Source organism: Platalea leucorodia (assembly GCF_965183815.1).
Source record: "Platalea leucorodia genome assembly, chromosome: 5".
Taxonomy (NCBI): Eukaryota; Metazoa; Chordata; class Aves; order Pelecaniformes; family Threskiornithidae; genus Platalea; species Platalea leucorodia.
In genome coordinates, this window is record NC_138827.1 from 24,988,237 (window position 1) to 25,008,613 (window position 20,377).

Below are 20,377 nucleotides of genomic sequence, written 5' to 3' on the forward strand. Positions count from 1 at the left end.
GTTGCTGTACCCATCCGTGTTGCCAGCATGTGAAAATGTTCTCTTTGCTCCCCAAAACAGATTCAGTCTGTGAACACACAATACAGATACCCCTGCAACTTTTGCATAGTCCTTTATACTCCTTAAATATTAGAAATACGACTTTCTCATTAACGTTTATATTCAGGTAATTCCTGAGATCACTGATGTCAGGGCCAACTACAGCTGTGCCGCCTTTGCCTTGTGGAACAGAAACTACGTAGGTGAGGGCAGGCAGGTGACAACTCACGGACAGGACGGGGCTCCTCCCTGACCAGGGACAGACACACTGCCCTGCTCTGTCTGGGAGGCAGAGTTGCCAGAGACATCTTTCATCATAACTCTGTGCCAAAATCCAGATGTGCAAAATCGTGAAATCACAATCTGTTTAGCTGGAAATGAATTTCACAAGCCAAGCTGTGAAAATCTGTCGAGCTCCTTAAATTTCACAATACCTTACATCTCATGAAAAATAACCAACAGAGGTTAAATATTTTTCTGCAACATCTTTTCAAGACTTTTTCCATAGAATATGACCAGCTTACGTGAAACAGTTTGTTACAGTGGCGATACATCATACAGTGATGCCAAAATCCAGTCAGCATGGAAAAGGGTCGAAGAAGGCTCAGCCACGCTTCAAGCAGCGTGTCCTCTTGCGATGACTGGGATTTTCTACAAAAGGCAGATCCCATTTTGCCCTTTGAATTCGGAAACTAGTGAACAGAGTCATGGGAGGCAAAGTACCATCAACATCTGTTAATTCATAAAAAATATAATTGTCTGTTCTCCAAGGGTAAGATCGTTAACTGGAATCTGGACTTCCCAGATTATAAACAACATGCAGCCTTTCTCCTAAACTCATTGCAAAGTGCACAAATGATGTCTAAAGCCAGCACTGCAATCTTTTAAAATCTTAAATTCAACAGGGGCTCATTCAAGTACATAAAAAGAAGTTTGTGGGATCATTTAGCCACCTGCAAATCATACACAAATAAACCAAACAGCACTAGAAAGAGGAGTAAAATCACCATATATGTAGCTAGTTGCTATAGCAGTTAGATTTTCATGCTCTGTATACAACCCAAAACAAATTGTCTGCTTATAATTAAAATACGATACTGTTTCCAAAAGTCGTGCCTCTAGGGAGGTAATTTTATACCACGGGGCAGATTCAGCCCTGGTGTAGTATTTCTGATTTTCATGGAATTACACCATTGAAGAATTTTGCCCAACATCGTACCCACACTGCTGCAATTCAACTTTTAAGGGACAGTTATGGGGTTTCCTCCTAACTCAGGCCAAGTTTCTGGAACAAGGAAAGTCTGTAAAAGAAACCGTTGGAGGGATGTTTTAGTCTGGCATTTAGGAATATTCACGTATTAGAAAACATCACAGGATTTATTTTTTACGTCTTCCTTACATGTTAGAATTTCTTGCTTTTTTTTCTTTCCTTACAGATACATTGCCAGTAGGTAGTCACAGCAAAACAGGATAAAACCAAAGAAATGTAATGAAACAATTATTAGACAGCTATGAGTAGGAAGACATTTGTGGATCCAGTTAATTCTGCTACATCTTTGTTATAGAAATCTATTTTCCAAACTTAATGTTTTGCCTGAGCTTGTAATATATGATTAACAGAATGTCTGCACCACTCAGGACTCTGGAGAAAAACGCAAGATGTTAATTCTCCAGCATTTTGGGTAACTTTAAATATTTTGGGCATGATCGATCTCACATAGCGCTTTGGATTTATGCTTTGCATGACAGATGGAAATCAGAATATACACACTGATGCTCTCACTGATGTTGAAAACTTCTAACTTCTGTGCAGAATCAGAGAAAAAGGGCTGTAACACTTCCCTTCTCCTGGAGCTACCCTGGTCTTTCCTAAAATCATGCAGCTTCACAGATCATGGGCCAGAAAACAGGAGTCTCCCCAGCTCTTCCTGCCAGCGCTGCATGTACCGGGCACCGTGACGGGGGGCGGGTGGCAAACAGTGGAAATGTGATGCTGTCAGAGGTCTGGGGGAGATGATTCCATTCCCTCTGCGGCTGTTTGAGCTGCCCAAACGGCATGAAGCAGATGCCTAGGTTCTGGCTTAAGGCTTCCTGGGCAAATCAACACTGTTTCAAAACCATATCAGAACCAAAACTGTGGAAAGATCAATCAAGCTTGGGTCAAGAGGGAAGAAGGATGCAATAGCTTATGACAGCAGTGAACGGGTAAATGACGTACCCAATGTTGAGCTTTCTTACAAGTCAGAATATTCAGTGCATCACATCAAAAACTTCTTTAGACTATTGGCATAATATTAGAAAGAACATGGAAAAAGATGGCAATCATAACAGAACTATCCAAGGTACATTTTAAATTTACTACTTGCATTCTTACACTAATCTGATAATCGTAAAGCCTTACTATAAATCAAATGGAGCAAATGCTATCAGTAAATTAAAACATATATAGTAATCTGTGTACAAAAGTTAAAAAAACCTTTTGGCACAGAAGACAGCTGCGATTCGGAGTTCCTTCCAGTGTTAAGCACAAGCAGCAGAAGAAAACTGCTTTAAGCATTCTTTAAAATCCCATTCTGGTTGCTAACTTTTGAATTTTACAGTTTGTCTTTCTGGAGCAATGATAAAACCATCACAGCTTTAATCAACTTTTTGAATCATTGACCAGTCTGAAAAACTGAAAGTGAAATAAAAAGCAAGACACAACAAAAATCAGAAATACTGTACACTTTTGCCATTTCTGTCAGCCACAGCTAGGAAATGTTATAAAGCAAGATAAAAAATTGAGGAAGGAAATAAATGGTAACTGCACTCTTATTTTAGGCTATTTTATGTCTGATATTGTTTCAAAAGTAGGAGGAGTATGAGACTGGGTGCATAACTCCACCCTCTCCAAGAACTGCTGGGATCGTCGTTTGAGTGTGATCCAAACACGAGAACAATTTCTTTACCTACAGTATGTTGTAATCCTGGAAATATCATGGGATGTTTTAATTGACACCTCGTCCCCATCATCACGACATACACGGAAAAGTCATCATCTTGGGAGATACAGGACTGGAAAATTAGGATGGCAGATAATTATCCCATGGGCTGCAAACATTTCCCTCAATGGAATCCCGGCCACCGAGGGTCAGCAGCTAAGAAACGAGCCCAGGCGCAGGGCACAACTCCACCGTGATGGGCACATTACCTACTAGAGCTACGGGTGGCTGCTGAGAGCACAGGGGCCTGTACAGACCCCCCTAAGCTGGTGATGGGGTTTGGGGAGGGAGGCCAGGGGGTTCTGCCTCCTCTATACATACTCTCTTTTGCTGCCTTCAAAGGGAATGATGCTTTAACTCTGTCCACTCCTTCATTTGTATATTCTACCGCTGTATCTCAGCTTTCTCCCAAAAACTCTTAAGGTAAGCTCTGAGGAATTGGGAGGAGGGAGAAGAATCTTTTACTGAACGAAGCAAGTTTTCCAGAATACAACCTCATCCTTTTTGACCACCTATTACAGTCAATCTGATAGGCTAGTGCTGTGCTTCAAGTTTACCCAGGTTTTTTCCCTTATTTTATTGCTTTTAAATTAACTGGCAGCTCAAAGTTTCATCTAAAGCTATTTTGTATGCTTTTTCTGCCTTAAAAACTGCCCATCCAAGAACTATTTACTCAGCACCCAGCTTTAGGAAGTCATCTTGATATGGGAAGAAAAATATTTGTTAGATTTGCTTTGTTTTAGTATGTTAGTGAAGGGCAAGAAATCCCAGATAGAGCTGTGAACGTGACTGTTTATCATCCTTTGAGAAAACACATGTTCTAAGTCAGCTCAGTGGTACTTGTGTCACTGTGTGTCTAATGTTGTTGAAAACTGACAGCAATACCATGATCTGAATAACTTAAAATTTTGACCCAAGAGTAATGTCCCCCTTTAAAAGAAAGACCTCCAGAATTAAGACTTCAGCTGCTCCATCTTGAGCTAGAGAATTATTTTTCCAAGCTGCTGCCTGTATTGGGCTTCAAACCAAAACTGAATGAATGCAAAGGAGGAAACCTAATGTACAGCAGTTGAAATATATGGAGGCTTTTGGGTTTTTGGAACATCAAACCCTTCAGAGTATAAAATATTTGCAATTTGGTATTGCAAGCATTTCCCTTCCCACTGGAAGGTTAATTTATCATAGAGCAACACATTGCTTTCAGACAATATCACAGGCTGGTCATGTTCTTGCTACATTAACTTATTCTTAACCAGAAGAAAATTAGTGTCGCTTGTGGTGAGGGTTGTCTTTGTGAGACTGGTCTCGTATCATACTCCTATTTAAGGGAATCAATTGAGAGGTTGAGGGTAAGGCCAAGGATCGCAGTGGTATTTTTTGCCTTTTAATCACAAGCCTTTTCAAGGTAATCCATATTTTACCAGTGGCCCATAATGTTATCTTCATTTGTAACCTGTTGTCATATTTATTCCATAGAACTTTGCACAGAGCTCATGACCACGGAGGCTTACTGACTGCAACTCCTCTCAGCACAGCTTCCAGCAATACATCCCAGCCATTTGCAGCTTGTTTAGCATGCAAAAACCCACACTGATTCTCTGGGTTGAGTAACGATGTTCTTATTACACCCACTCGATGTCCTTAATATTGGGTAAGAGGAAACCAGGGGATGAAACAAGCTATTACTTTGGGTTTCTAAGGTCCTGAATCTGTAAGCTGTAGTTCTGTGGGGTGTCTGCCCTTTGACAACACTTCCCATATTGTGTTTCAGCCAGGAAGATGGATGTACCTTAGCTAAAGTGAGTCATTCACTGAACCTAGGCCAAACTTTGAGGCAAATCTGGGCCAGTTTACCGCCTCAGGAGGAAACCTGGTTTTTGCATGAATTAGATGTGAAAATAAGCAGAGCCTGACTGACATCTTCTCTGAATTCCAACTGTAAGGGTAAAACCCAGCGGGCATGAGCCTCAGGCATGACAAAAATGAGGAGGGGAAAATGAGGCTTCCTGCCTCCCCTCCAAGAGCCAGACACACACGTTACTCAGAACTTAGGGTAAATTGTTAATTATTTATGCACTAATTAAGTAATGCTTATAGAATGTCTTACATATGTAAATTGCTGTAAATATGCTTACATTTTTCCTGCAGTCTCCAATTAAACAAACTTTCATTTTAGAGCAAAACAATTCCCTACCAACTTGTTACACCAGTTCTTTAGCCAGGCAGCTTTTTAGCTAATGGTCCCAGCTCAAACTGCCCTATTGTATTTCTCTACGGAAATTTCTGTGCCAGTTTGTAGTTGTTTTAATTCCATCACAGATCACATTCAGTTTAATGATAATTTGATTTTGCATTGCAAGACCCAGATGTACATTAGGAGGTCACAACCTTTCCATTTATCTCTTAAAGTAACTATTTTTTCCCTAAGTTCCATCAGGTTAAAACAGTTAGCAATTTTTCTCCTTGAAGTGTCCCTTCAGCTTGGCCAAGATATATAATAGATCAGTGTAGCTACAAATGCATTACAACATTAGTCATCAATTAGTTTTAAACCATCGCTGTAATATATCATTTATCTAGTGTGCCGTAGCACTATTGTGAACATTTAATTTTTTAAAGGCATCTTGATTTTTTAACCTGACGGCTGCATCCCCCTTTTGTCTCCTATACAGACATTTCCTTAAGGAACAATAAAAATTAGATTTGTTTGACCTGCACTCAGGGTTCATTTAAGCGAGATGGATTTTAATTGCTCTGCCTAGTCTACCAGACAGCTTTTATGTAATATTCCAGACATTTACGCACTGTCTTTTCCCTTGCTGTAAGCAGGTGTGTGTGCCCACAAATGCCTGCAAAGCAGCTCTTACAATTCATTTCACATCTCTGACAATCCTCTGGGAAATTGCTTACTCTGAGATATCATTGGCATCAAATTAAGGACGCCAGTCATTGCCACTTCTTTCCTCCTAATACCATTTTCTTTTGTTTTTAAGATGCAACTTTTTGTGTGGCTAATTCTAAAAGGACTTTGCTGAGGACTGTGTTCCTTGTGCTTGCGTTGTCATCACCCAGTGCGGATGACTCACCTCTGCATCTCCCAATAGTGAGAATGCGTCCAGAGCCTTACCTGTCTCTCCCAAAATCCACATGGTCCTTCTACCATTTGCATACCTTTGACTTAGATTTATGATTTGAGAAGGTTTGGAGTATAAGACAACTAAGACTGAGAAAAGCGTGTCTATGCCACAGACGTTCAGTATCTTGAAGGATCTCTAACTTCAATTAGTAAGTCACGCGAGCAAGTTATCACAGCACTGACTCCGAGCCCAAAACACCCTGACTTCTCTGCCAGCTTGGAGTAGAGGCAAAATGAGCTCACATTTGCCCGTGATGAACCTTATTTGCTCCAGCTGCTCCAGCAGGGAGAGGAGAACCTCATGCGGAGAGTTCTCTCCCTGCTGACTCTCCTCTTCCACGGGTGATACAATCTGAAGATGAGGTCCTCTATTTTTCCTGTTCTTCCCATTCCTAAAAAGGAAGATTTGGCTGTCCTGTGAGTTACCAAATCAGCACAGAAAAATGGGCCTCCTAAGCAGTTATTTGTGCCTACAGCTGGTTCTGGTCTACTCTCTGTTGGACACACACATGTACTTAATTCCCATTTGTGCTGGATGCCTATTAAAAGAACAAATCTGCAAGTGAGGAGGGTCTCTTCTACCATGTCAATGGAAGTGAAATACGTAAATCTGCTGCATGCTGAGGGCGAATGTATGCTTAAAATGCTTGGGAGAACAGCTGTGAAAAAGAATAAGCGGTTTCTGTTATGCTGCAAAGTGTCACTGATCCAACGTGCTAAGCTGATCCTCATGCAGTACATTGTGCTTGCTCCATGCTTGCATTATACTCCCTACTGCTTCTATGTGTGGGCAATTCAAACTGCACAGGATTTCAGACAGCAGAGAAAAGGGACAAATCTGGCTTCTTCCACTGCAGTATAACCAGCATGGTTCACAGCAGCAAGGGACCACTGGACTGGAAAGAACAATTCCAGTTAGGGGCCCCGTGCAGTGAGTGGAGGTGGAGAGCATGGTGAGCCACGGAGAGAGCTGTGGAGGAGCAGGGGGAACTGCCTGTCTTTTCCAGTCTGGGAAGCCATAAGTGGGATTGGAATAATCTTCCTCAGTGCCACTGTTTTTCTCCCCTTTTATCTGCCAGTGCTGACTCCCAGTCACTCGGGAGACATCCTGGAGTGATACTGGTATATAATGATAGGTGAATCACAAAACATTTGAATAATATTAAGGGTTCTGTAGGAGACTGTGGAAGGAAGTCCCATTTCCTTTCCTTAAAATCGAGCAGAATTGTACACTTGACCAAAACCCACAGTACCTCTTCAAAGTGCAAAGTCCAACTGCATACCTCAAGGCATTCGTCTTCCACTCGCCCTCTCTGAGCCAGCACCCGAGCCCCATGATAAACTGCACATACGGTTTCCCTCTGGACAAGGGAGAGAAGCAGCAGAGCATCTTAGATGTTAATTATGGCATCAATGGCAGAAATTCAGATGCTACACTGAGAGAAGCCTTAGAAGACTCTTACATGATATAGAAACTATGAATACAGCAGTGACATCAGGAAAGAGATGGGAGGTCCAATGCACTTACTTTGCATATGGACACATAATTCTTAATTTCATATTCTGTTTCATTTTCTAGGGCTTGTATATCCAACAATAACACACACCAATACTTTTTACTTCCCTGACAGAAGCACTGAAAATCAGAACCCATTTATTTAGTACCAAACAAAATCAGAAATAAGAGCAGGCTTCAACACTGGAATACAGATTCCTAAACCTCTAAGGACCAGATGCAGCAGAGCTGGAACACTCAACAGCTGTAATGTACACCAAGGAGTCACATTTGTTTAAGAAAAGTCACATTACTTATATTAACTGGATGTGTCCAGCTCATCCTAAGTCCACTTAAGCCTTGGCAAACCTCTAGCTCCAAGGCATAACGAAAGTATTAATATAGATATTCCTTTATATTGTGCCATTTGCATAACGACTCCCACCTTTGCAACCTAATACTTATTCTTTGGAACACAGAGAACTATTGAGTCATATCTGGACTGGGATGCCAAAAACTCCTAAATTTAGAGATGTTTGGAACAAGAGAGTTTGGTTCAGGCCCATCCACAATAGCAAATTAAACACAAGTCATCATCTGCGCGAGCGACATTTTCAGCATGTCCAGAGCCTGGCGCGAGCTGACATTCTTTCTCTCAGTAAGATTTACAGAATTTGCGCATTGAAAAGTATTGAGGTAAACCATGGTCTGAGGGCCAAGTGCATAAATTAGACCTGTCCCCTCCCTTCAGTAAATTACATATGTATATGCTGTAGGTTGGCTAACTATGCTTTTGGCAACTTTAACGAGTCTGTGTGAGTGCGTGTTAACAGAAGGGGAGTTTGTGTCATACTCATGCATTTACATTTTCTTTTCTAAGACTTTGGTGCAAGGAATATGTTGTACATCATTTTTTCCCTCCATTCACATCAGATACTAGATTAAACAGACAAAAAAAAAAAAAAGTAATATTAAAAGTGTTGGCACATATTGCACTTTCTCAGCAGAAATTGTGTCACTTGTACATCGATTTGGTTTAAATTACGTAGGTGAATTTAAGGTCAGCAAGAAGTGCTGGGTTAGCATCCTCAAAGACTGAGGTCTTCTCCTCATTCACAGAACAAGTCCAGATCAAGAAATGTCAATTAAAGCTCCATGAACAATGCTTCTTCCTTAGAAGACACTTACATTTCCTCAGGCCAACCAAGTGCTCACCTGTTCCCTGAGCCCTCTGCTTATATGGAAAACAAAATGACCAGTTGGCATGATGATATGGGGAGTGACACTATCAAACTGCTTCTTTAAAAACTGTCAAGACTTTTACGAGCTGCATATTTGCAGTAGTCCATGTACCTGTGAAATAACTGAATCACTGTCTTCCATGTGTCAAAATTATGCCATTTCTGGGCTGTTCCATCTTCCTCCCACAGATCTACCACATTTTAGGTAGAATGCATGGCCTAAAAACCCAAATACGTGTTGCAGCTCTGACTGGCTCTTGGTGACTTCTAAAAAAGTAATACAGTGAATGCCACTAGGAAACCCACACATTACCCCAAAGGGATGCAGTTTGCACTCTAGGCTTTCAGCCTTTCAAACTGGATTAACTGTGCAAAGCTTTTCTCTATGACCTGAAGAACCAGTAGAATTATTTTTAATTGAAGGCAGAAAGCCTCACATAATCAGGTGATAGGAGAACTAGGGCTTTCTGAAAAATGGAAAACACGGAATGATTTTGGATTAAATCACAAAGGAACTGAATATTGTGCATATGTCTTCTCCTCAGTTTCCAGCAAATTCATTCCCTTGCCAGGCATCTCACTCAGCCCAAGCCCTCCTCTTGCAAAATTCCTTGGTATCCCATCTTCCAAGCTGCCTGATATCTCTGCTTCCCCTCAACTTCTTTCCAGAAGGTCTTTCCACAGATCCATGGCATTCCAGCACTGTGGCATTCCTCAGCGTCCCTTTGAGCAACTGAAGCGTCCCTTTGAGCAACTGAAGGATGTGTTACTTTGCACAACATGTTCAGGCTCTTCCTACCATGTCTTCAGCCCCTCCCAATGTCTCCTGTGCAAGGTGAGGGAGATGATGGACAGCAGAAGCAGTTGCAGGAGTGTCTGGACAGAGGGTCAGAGCTCAGTTCCTTCCCTTAAATCCCTTGTGTTCACCTCTTAGCAAGCGGAACAGGTGTTCCAGAAGTGAGATCCAGAAATTATTTCATTCCAGAAATGAAAGTTGCAGGAAAGGTTTCCTTCCTTCCAGTTCTTTCTAAAATTATATCCAGGAAAACAAGCTGATTGTTAGGGGCTGAGTTGGCAGCGGGGAGGAAATCCTGTGTGTCTGTCTCCCAGAGCACTCTGTCCTCTCCTTTCGGCATTGCATGTTCAGCCCTGGTTTGGAAGTGGCCACTGGATGGGAGGTGGATTTACCTGAAGAGGGAAAGAAAGGGACGACAAATAAAGTGGGCTGCCAGTCCTCTGTTAGCATGTGACAGGAGGAGATGGTGCATCACTCGGTGAACTCTCTCTCCATACCTCTGGAGCACCCAGCCCTGCTACTCTCTGCTGTGCTGGCCCTCCAAGCAGCAGAAGCCAGCCTGAAGGCTGTGGGGGCAAAGCTGACAGCACCTTAGGGATGAGTCTGCTGCTTTGGTGTTGATAGGAGACCGGTCCCAGAGCACCAGCACTGCTTACAGCAGCTCCCTCCTTGGCTTTGGCCTCCTGTTTCCTCCTGTGCCTCATCTACAGAGAGATCTGCTGCTTCACAGTCCCTTCCCTCCTCTGCAATTAGGACTACACTTCATTAACAGCCCCCAAAACACAAGCCTGAGTGCAATTCCCAGACACATGGCTCTGGAGACCCTTTCCAATGTGCACCACATTTCAAAAGAAATGCTTTCTCTTATGCCACTCCCTCCTGTTCCCAATAACAGAACAGCCTGGTAGCAACTACAGCAAACTCACAGTAGGAAATGTAACAGTAGAGAAGTATTCAGTGTTCACAGTAATCTCCTTTACTATAATTTAGCAGAAATGTAGCTGGCATGGCCTGAATATAAAAAAAAAAGGTCTTTTGAGCATAGTACAGAAACTGCTGCTACAAAGTTATGCAAATTCCAGAACTTCTATTTCTGTAAATAAAAATTTTCCAGGGGAGAACGTGCAGAGGAGACAGTCATGTGCCCTAGCCCGAACAGGAATGGGGAAATTCAGGGTCCAGTCCCAGCTCCACTCGCAGCCAGGTACTTTGGTTCACTCGGCTTCCGCTTTCCATCATAAGACCAAAACAACGATAATAAAAATCACAATGAAAGCAATTGAAAAATATTTGCATAATTATTTAGCATGTGTTTGCATGCTTTGCATGCATGTTAAACAAGGGATTGTTCCTCAATCCACAGTCTCAGGACAGACAGGGAAGTAGAAAGCGGGTAGGAGAATGGGAACAAAACCTAATATGTGTAGAAGTAAATTCAGTTCTGTAGAAAAACATGCTGAAATGTGTATTTAAGAGAGGCTAAATATGCAACGACTGGTGGAAAAAGTCAGGGAGTTCATACCAGGAACATAGGCTATGACACAGAAGGAAGTATGGAAATAATTGTGGAAGAAGCTGGTAAATGGGTGGACTGGGCTGGAAATACTGGTAGAGCTGAAGGCGGTATCGTGACAGGTGTACAAACGATGATGATGATGAATACGTTTTCAGTTTGAACAGTGATGAAGTGTGAGTCCTGCTGACTAAGGGTGAAACAGCCCAGACAGTGACTGTTAGATTCTGCTGCTCCAGGGCAAGATGCATTGGACTGCGTCTAAACCAAGGCAGGACTGCCTCGGAAATAACGCAGCCTCCATGAGCGTTATCTGCGGATCTCAGCTACTTCCAAAGCAGTGCTCAGAGCCAAGCACCCGCCTGAGGAAGATATTGCTCCACAACTCTTTGATACGGCACATTTACCAGCAGGTTCAACCAGTAATTCAGTGAAATATGCATTCAAGTCAATAGGACAAACCCATGTGGGAATAACTGTGAGTCACATCGTTGCAGGAGTGGCACCCCTGCCCTGAGCCAAGCCTGTCCCAGAGCTCTTCCCTTGGCATCCAGTGAGGGTCTGCCACAGATCAAATTCTCCATCTGAAATATCAAGCCCCACCTCATCTGGGACAAAATTACTGCTTTGATCTTTAGACCCCACTTTATGTGGATGTGCCAGATGAGGTTTCTTAAACACTCAGACATCCATGGAGACAGAAATATCAACAGGAATCAATGCAGAGATATGTCACCTTGGCAAATTTAACTTACTATGTCCCCTTTGTGTTTTGGCAACTTTCAGCTGAGGCTGGTTGTATGATTTGTTAAACTAAATTAGGAAAAGGCTGATCCAGGAACAAAAAAAAATGGAGCTGAAGAGGAGCTGGGTTTTCTTACTCAATGAAGTAAAATGATAATCACCTATCAAGAGAAAAATACATGATAGGTGCCTCTGGCAGTAAAATTCTTAAGAGCATCATGAGTTACAGGTTAGAAGAAAAAAGACCAAGACATAAAGAAGAACAGATTAACCCAACCATGGGAGAACAGCAAGAAAAGCAGCTGGTTCAGATATTCATATTGACAAAACTCTGGCTGGCTACCAAATATACCCTTCCCACCCAGAAATAATTTGGGTTTGAAGGGAGCATAAACATTCCTTACTATTCTGAATTGTCCATTCTACTTGGTGTCCAAATCCCAGAACATTAACATCTGAATTCAGATATGATCTGGTCCTAATGATCTGAAAGTAACCCTCTGCCCCACATACACTCCTTAGGGTTCATGTGGGGAGAAGCATGACTTGCCATATGGAAAATATCAGTCAAAATAAAATATTTTTGTCTTATGTTAAGAGTCATTCACGGTTTCCCACTGATGTTTGCCATAAAACCTAGAAAAAGTGAGGTTGTTTAAGCACTGTCTAGTCTCAGAGACTGTGAATGGATGTCCATCCAGTTTTACTGCCGTCTGGTGTAGTCTCTCTTGATGCAACACGCACGTTTAGCCGTCTACAAATTCCATAGATGTTTTTAGTAAAAGTGGGAGGTTGTGCTACCAAAGGAGAACACGAGCCAAAGATGTTCTATTATCCATATCCTATTAAAGGTCAGACAGAGCTCTTACCTCAGTGCTATAATGTGACCAGAAACTTAATTGAAAATATACGAAAAGGTTATTAATAAAGAGATGAAGCTGTAGTAAATTTAATATAGCTCACAGAAGGACTTTTGCTAGAAGGAGAAGGTTATATAGATAGATAGATAAGCCTTTAATTAAGGTGTATTGCTGGGTTAAGTGTAAATTTTCCGAGCAAGCATGAAGATAGAAAACTGGTAATTGCTTCCAATTTATATTATAAAAATCAGTCATATTCATTTTACTTCCTATGACAGGCTTACTCAATTCTAAGGTTCATTCACTTAATTGGAAGGGAGAATTCTCTGAGTAAAAACATAAGGAATTGAAGAAAGAGACAGACAGATTGCAAGAATTGAACGAACAGCACTTTAAATTAAATCATTAAAACCCCTCGTCCAAGATTCTCAATAGATTCATGTTTGCTGTCCTCAAGGGATATTTATTATCAAAGCTGAGTAGGAAAAGATTGGAAATTATATAAGAAAAAAGTCTCTAATGGTCGTCTTGAAAATTGAATCTGAAGAACTCCCTGTTTCTATTACTATCATAATTTTTCCATGTCTCAAAATTAGTGTAGACTAGAAACTCAAATATTTCTCTCACTGAGATCTCTTGCAACAATGCTATAACTTGGTCAAGTGTAACCAAAAGGTATACATGCATACAAACTAAATTTGCTTCAACCATATTCTCATCTTTTACTTGTTCACAACAGAGAGTTACAGGAGGGAGTATGTTCAGAGAGCATTGCTGTAAGTGTTCATGCAACTCTCTTGGCATAAATCAGCCTCAGAAAAAAAGCCTTACTAAAGTGATGAGGCTTTGTGGGTTTGGGAGTTATCTAGTTAGCGATAAGGAAACAACACATGGTGGCTTAAGTGGCAAATAACAAGCAGTAATGATAAGAGCTAACATTTAAAAGTAATGGTCCTGGAGAATACAAGTAATTCACAAGACTTAAGTATCAGAATCACTTGTTGACTACTATTGAATAATAAATCTACATCTCTTTTGCAGGTAAATTGCCTTAAAAAAGAAGATTTAAGTTCTGAGGGGGGTTGTTTAGTTTTTCAGTGTGAATATTCACACAGCTTCAGTGATACCTAGATAACTGCCTGCTCTCCTTCGCCTGAAGAAGACCAACACAGTACAGCTGTTTCCACATTCACTGTTACTGGATAAGGGGTATAATTCTGTACTTATAATCAACCTAGGTGCACTGACTTTTGATCTCCCAGTGCATAAATCAAAATAAGTGCATCACGAATACGTTCCTGGTATGGGCAAGTGGGTTCTGCAACAAAATGCATCGGCAGCACTATGCCCAAGTCTTTCTGGGATCCATTTAAGCAATGACTTGAAAAGGATCCGTAGCAGAAAGAGGACCATAAAAGTGGGGAAAGCTGAGGCAAAGACAATGATAAGTAGCACAGAGCTAAATCTCTCCCTGTCAGAAGCCAAATGATGTTAAAGAAATTACTCTATGGATTGTTTTGGTCTATGTCTCTGGTTTCTGGAGGGAAATGGCAAGGGATATTGCTCCATCAATGGATATAAAGAGAAGGTTAAAACGTCCTGATGCTAATCATTCAGCAAATATAAAATAATCATGTTGCAGAAGTGTTTAATACTTCCAATTTTGAAAGTGATGAGCAAGCTTTAACTAATTAAACAGCAAGGTTAGAGTAATTAAAAGCTCAGATGTTGGGTTGCTAATAGGAACAGAATAATAGATTGAATGAATTATCTTTAAACAATTCAAGACTAAAAGAAAACACCAAAACATTCTTACATTTACATGAAAGGAGTGAGATGTCAATACATCGAGAACATTAAAGCTAGCAACAACAAATTTTTATCTGCCAGTGGGACAGGAAGATAGAGCTCCAGAAAGCCCAGGGAGGATTAGGGAGAACAGTAGACAATTGACAGTGAAACAGAGACAAAGCTGGGAATATAACTATAAAGTGCTTGAGAAAATCCCTAAATCCATTGGTATTAAAGCATTTACAATGACTTTTACAATTTTGTGGCCAGCCTCACTATCAGGAGAGTTCTGTCACTTATGACAGTGGAAGCAGGATCAGGTCTTAAAGTCAATAAGTTAAAAAAGCTTTAGTGAGGTTTGAATTTATTTCATGAAATGCACTTATGGTAATTTGCTTAAGAAAGATACAGCGAATAGCTACTAGTAGGCCTTAGTCGTGAATACAGAAACAAGCTAAAGCAAGTGAAACCAAAGCATTTCCGCTGCTCAGCAGGGAGTTGTGCGATCAGAGTTCAGTGATACCTTATGACAGCAGCAAGGCTTTCCCCATCCTTTGCTTCGGCCCCTGTGCTACGCTTGCCACCCATTTGTGTGGCAAGACAACTGTTTGTGGAACTACATGGGGAACTGGATCACTGAAATAACCCAAGTAAAAAAAAAAAAATCCAAATAAAAACCAGGGGGGCTGACAGTTTTCTTTAGCCCAGATTATTTCCATGATCAAATTTGAAGCACACCTCCACACACAGTTGGACTGGCACCAAGAGGAGACAGTAACCTGCAGCACGAGGGCAGAAATGAACTTCCAAGAGTAGAAGGAACTTCTTAAAGTGGCTTTATTGCTTTGCCTTTGTTTTCAGTAAACATAAAATAAGCTGCCTTCAGGAAAAGAGAAGTGAGCTAACTTCCACTTTCCAAGGGTAAAAGCGAGCATCCAGGCAGTTATCACGGACTTGCTGAAATGTTGGGTGTTCACACCCTACCTTATTCTTCTCACTAACTCTGAGAGGGGCACAGCAAGTACACTAATTTGGCACTAAAAATCAGTTCTCATAAACCTCCACATTTGCTAAGAATTAAGCCCTAAAAAGATCTTCTCTGATATCTGAAATAGAGTAAGATATGAAAGACCAGCAAAAGCTGAAGAAATACAATGGAAACTCCCTTTGCTTTCAGTAATTACAGGGTCTAGATAAAGCATAAGAAGGAGGGAAAGGGACTGTGTTATTTCAGGGAAAAAATATCCAGCGTTCTTGCCCAGAGGGACAGACCCAGCCATTCTTAACTGGAAGTACCCCCTGTCCCACTCTGTACCAGTTTCTGCTTCTGCCAAGAAGATAAGAGTTCTTAAATTACGTCTCTCTTGTGCAGTGGTTCTAGAAGGATGCAGCATACATAGAAAAATGTAGCTGTTAAGATCAGCTTCCTCACTCCCTCTTCTGCATATGACACCTCTTTTACTTAATCCTTTTGCTTGTTCATGTGCTCTGAAACAACTGTGAAGCTTTGCATCCCAATGCTCGGCCAGACACAAGGAGGTACTGCCCACCCATCTGGTCCAGTCAACATCTCTCAACATCCTTCACTCATCCCTTCTCCTGCCACCTCTGTATCTTTGTGCCTTTTCATTTGGATCTTTCTCTTTAATTTTTAAACCTCTATTTTTTTTCCATGTGCAAAGTCTTTACTAGTATGGGGTGGCACCTTCTTCGCTAAAGCCCTCTGAAAAGCACCTTTTCTTCATGAAGCAGTCATGAAGCAGCCAATATGCTGCTTTTCTTTTTAGAGAGGGATGAACTCACTGCTCTCTAAGCAGTTCCATGAGCACTGGGACAAAAGAAACCTGCTTCCCACTCTGCCTTTACCATGTGGACTCTGATACAGGGGTTGTGTTTGCATTTCCCTGATAAGGGACATTAAGAAGATCTTCAACTGGCCAGCTATTTGCACAAAATCTATAGGAACTTTATGTATTTGACCTCTGCTTCCCAGTCAAATTTGGTTTATATCAGCCAAAACCATCAAGGATTACTAGAAAGGGACTAACAGACTGCCACATACATACGGGTGGTGAGTCTTGTTTCCTTAGAAAACTTGGCTAAAATAATCCTAGCAGCACTTACCTTTTTTCAAGGACAGTCTTCATGAACAAAGATATGATGGTGAACTATCTTTCTAACCATTCAGGTGTCATTCCATGTTATACATTCTTTTTCAAGAAAGCCGAGCATAGTAACTAAAGCAAGATAAAAGGAAAATCTGGCAAAGAATAAAACAGGAACAAGGCACTGTTGCCTAAAATAAGGATACAACCCATGAAAAGCTTGGTTCTCCTTCCTGACACATCTTTCCCTTTGAGTGTCCAGTGTTGTGGGTTTTTGATAGATTAATTTATCATTTAAGAAGTTACAGTATGTCTCACATTTTTTTACCAGTTCTGTTCATAAAACAATGATTTTCCAGATTTCTCATTCTACTATAGGAAGAGAAAAAAGTTTCCAAAATCAAATATTACTCAACAATAAGCAAATAATGTAGAACATTTTTGCAATGTGGTAATAAATTTAAAAATCTGGCCTTTGTTAGGGCCCAGCCCAAAGCCCTGTAATATCTGTGGAAAAACTTCAATCAGACTTGATCAGTCCCCATAAATACAGCTATTAGTTCAGACTGAAATATTGATAGTGCAAAGTGAAATAACTTGGGGCTTCACTTAGCCTTTTCACAAACAAGCATCAGCAACATCAATGGGAATTACGCACGTGCAGGCGTGGGCAAAACGCAAGTACACTGTCTACATCGAGTCCTCAGCTTATGTAGCAAATGTTATCCCTAGGACAACATATCCAGCATACTGTCAGTCAGCCCAACTGATTTTCTTCCGGAATAACAATCTGCAAGCAGAAGGATGCCAAACATCACTGAGTGATACAACAGCAGGAATAGGCCCAAAATGCAAGCGGAAACCAGGGCCAGGTTCGCCCCTTCCCCTTGCTGTCTAGCTCTGCCAATCCCTTCTGTTTTCAGATCGTGGGTTTTATTCCAGAATTACACATCTGTCAATCTTCTGAAAAAAAAAGCAGTAACTTCTACACTGTCCCCTAAGCCCTTCCATTTTGGTCTGCTTCAGCCCTTACTACCCCCCCTGTATTTCACCTCTACTGCTCTTTCTCCTAGGATCCAAGGGGGGATAAGTGTGGCCATCAGAAAGAAAGCCTTAAAACAGCCTTAGTCTTCATGGTCCACAGGCTGTTTTAGGTAAATCAGATCATGCCCAGCTCTTAAGTATGTGGGGGTGGTGGGTGTGGGTGTATAAATATATATATGTGTACACGCATATATATATATATCCATATAATCATACAGTAGTTTGGGTTGGGACATCATAATGCTATTTCCTAAACTTCTAGCCCTGTTAATATTAAAATGATACGAAACTGAAAGGCAGGAGTGATTTATACAGTCACCACCATGCTAAAAGATAACACTGTGTAAGTGGTCGTATGCTCTCACAGACAGTACACAGGGCTGGAGTCCAGAAGCCTGAGCTCATCCTGCCACTGACATCCAGTTCAACCTTAGGCAAATTATACAGCTTGATCCTAGACCTGTTGAAGTCATTGGCAAAGGTCCGTTTGACGTAACAGTACAGGATCAGGTCCTGCATCTCTCCTCTTCTTTTGTTGCAAGGTGTCTCTAGGGTGAAAAATGTGTGAAGTGTTTCAAAGATTTAAAGTACTATAGTTGTCATCCTGCAATTCTTATTCATGCCGGATAATTTTTACTTGTGGGAGTAGGCCCGTTGGCTCCATAGTCGTCATTATTTGTAACATTTCTAGTATTATTCATAACACAGCTAGTTTTCTGGCATATTTTTATTAATTTTTGAAGTGGAACATTTTTAGCAGCATGCTTTACATATTCAATAGATGCATGATATAATTAACCAAAGAAATGTCGTAAGAAACACAAAGGAAATATTCCTCTTATTATATTCAGTATTTAATTGCCCACAGTTACTCTCAAGTCAAACCTTCTGCTATTCAGAGAGAGCTGTCACAGATCCCTTGCATCATTTCATGGGGTCTTTTTAGTGAGTCTAAGACAGGACTCATTTTTCTTAGTTTTAGAGGTTTATTGTAACAAAATGAATAAGCAAAATCACACCTCAGGTGAGGCTGTAGCATTAGTAGCTTACCCTCAATTCTGCAAACACCTTGTAGGGATTTTTTTTTACTCTATCAAACACAAGCTTGCAAATCTTGGCTCAAATTGCATCTACATGATGGGAATTTCAGCAGCCCTATAATGTTGCTGGGGTTTGTAGATCCTTCTCTGGATCCTCAAAGAGAAGTAAAATAAAGTGGGTCCAGAACACACATATGGCGAAGTTTGCCAAAATTTCATTTTATGAGCGAGTGGCCTGATTCTTTTCCCTTCATTATCCTAATAGTTGGAATTGCTCATTCTCTCATCTGTCGTCCATTCTGTGGTGGTGTTGCTACAGAATGAAGCAAATGTCTTCCTCTAGGAAAGGGCCTTGTAGAGCACAGATTTGCAAGGTGGTCCATAGATTATACGCCTCCCTTTTTTCCACCCCAAAAGGAGTGGTAATGAGCTAAAAGCTGCTACAAGTGCCACCTATAATGGAAAAGAAAGCTACTAAGACATTTTCAGTACACGGGCATGTCTGGAATGAGGTTAAGTGAAAAACTGCTAGCATTCACAGTATCCCTGCAAAGCAGGAGCAGATGCTCTACCCCACATCCGTGTATCTGTCAGTGCCAGTACGACTGTTTCGGGGACCAGTTATGTCTGGTTGATTATATACAGTTCAGGCAATTCCCATGATTGTTTTCATACAAGTCAGACTTTGGCTTAATAAACAGTGTTCTCTTTTATTAAATATGGTCCTTTGCACATGGCAATGTATTAGTGCTAGGCTTTTTCTTACCTAACTTTAGCTGTCTAACATCAACCAGTAATACTAAACTACCCACCCCAGATTTTCTACATACTTTGTAGAGTATTAGGAAGTGGTATTAGGAAGCAACTTCAAAGGGCAATTCATTTCAGCCCAGCAGAACGAAGACAGACAGGGTGAGTCACCATCTCAAGAGCAGCTACTTGTCCCCATTGACAACAGATCAAGAGTTGGATGACTTGCTTAGACTGAATGCTTAACTTCAGATGGCTTAAGTTAGGTGAAATGAATCCCACTCAGATTTTTATTCAACATCAAATTCTGCTGCTTCCCACAACCTAAATTATTTTAGTCATCAGGTGCCTTACTCACTGCCTTTTGCTGTTTTGTTCAAGGAGCTGATTTACGGAGTAAAAAGCCATTCCTAGAAATGAAAAGGAAAATGCTTCTTGCATTTTTAACTTTGCCTCTGTTAGCCAAATACTTCCTGCAGTATGGCAAGGTGTGGGTGTGGTGAACCCTTTGTGCGTAATAGATGCCAGTGATGCTGAAGCCAGGGAGTAGGAGATAATTTTCAAAAGCTGCCTGGCAAGCAGTTGGTCAACCGGGTGTCAGAAGAACACAGAAATTGGCTGGCTTGGCAGCCAGACCTGTGTTGGTTGGTGGACTAGAAATCAGCACTTTCCAGAAAGCACAGTGGAAGTAGGTATCCCAATGCTATGGAACCTCAGCAGCAGCTGGGGGTGGCTGGTTTCCTCACAGTCCTCTGAAAACCCGAGTGTTGGATTTTAAAGATGCAGCTAATGGATATCCTGGTGACTCAACATGAGTCAGTCCAATTAAGAACTGAATCAAG

General features: G+C 41.2%; 1 protein-coding gene across 2 annotated transcripts in view; it reads right to left on the reverse strand.

Moving 5' to 3' along the window:
• Positions 1–9,232: 9,232 nt before the first annotated feature.
• LOC309591304 (uncharacterized protein) overlaps positions 9,233–20,377 on the reverse strand; it is a 138,368-nt gene continuing 127,223 nt past the window's right edge. For both annotated transcript variants that reach the window (XM_082313437.1, XM_082313436.1), the window contains one exon: positions 9,233–10,080. In XM_082313437.1, coding sequence (XP_082169563.1) covers positions 9,926–10,080 — 155 coding nt within the window. In that variant the 3' untranslated portion in view covers positions 9,233–9,925. The remainder of the gene's footprint in view (positions 10,081–20,377) is intronic.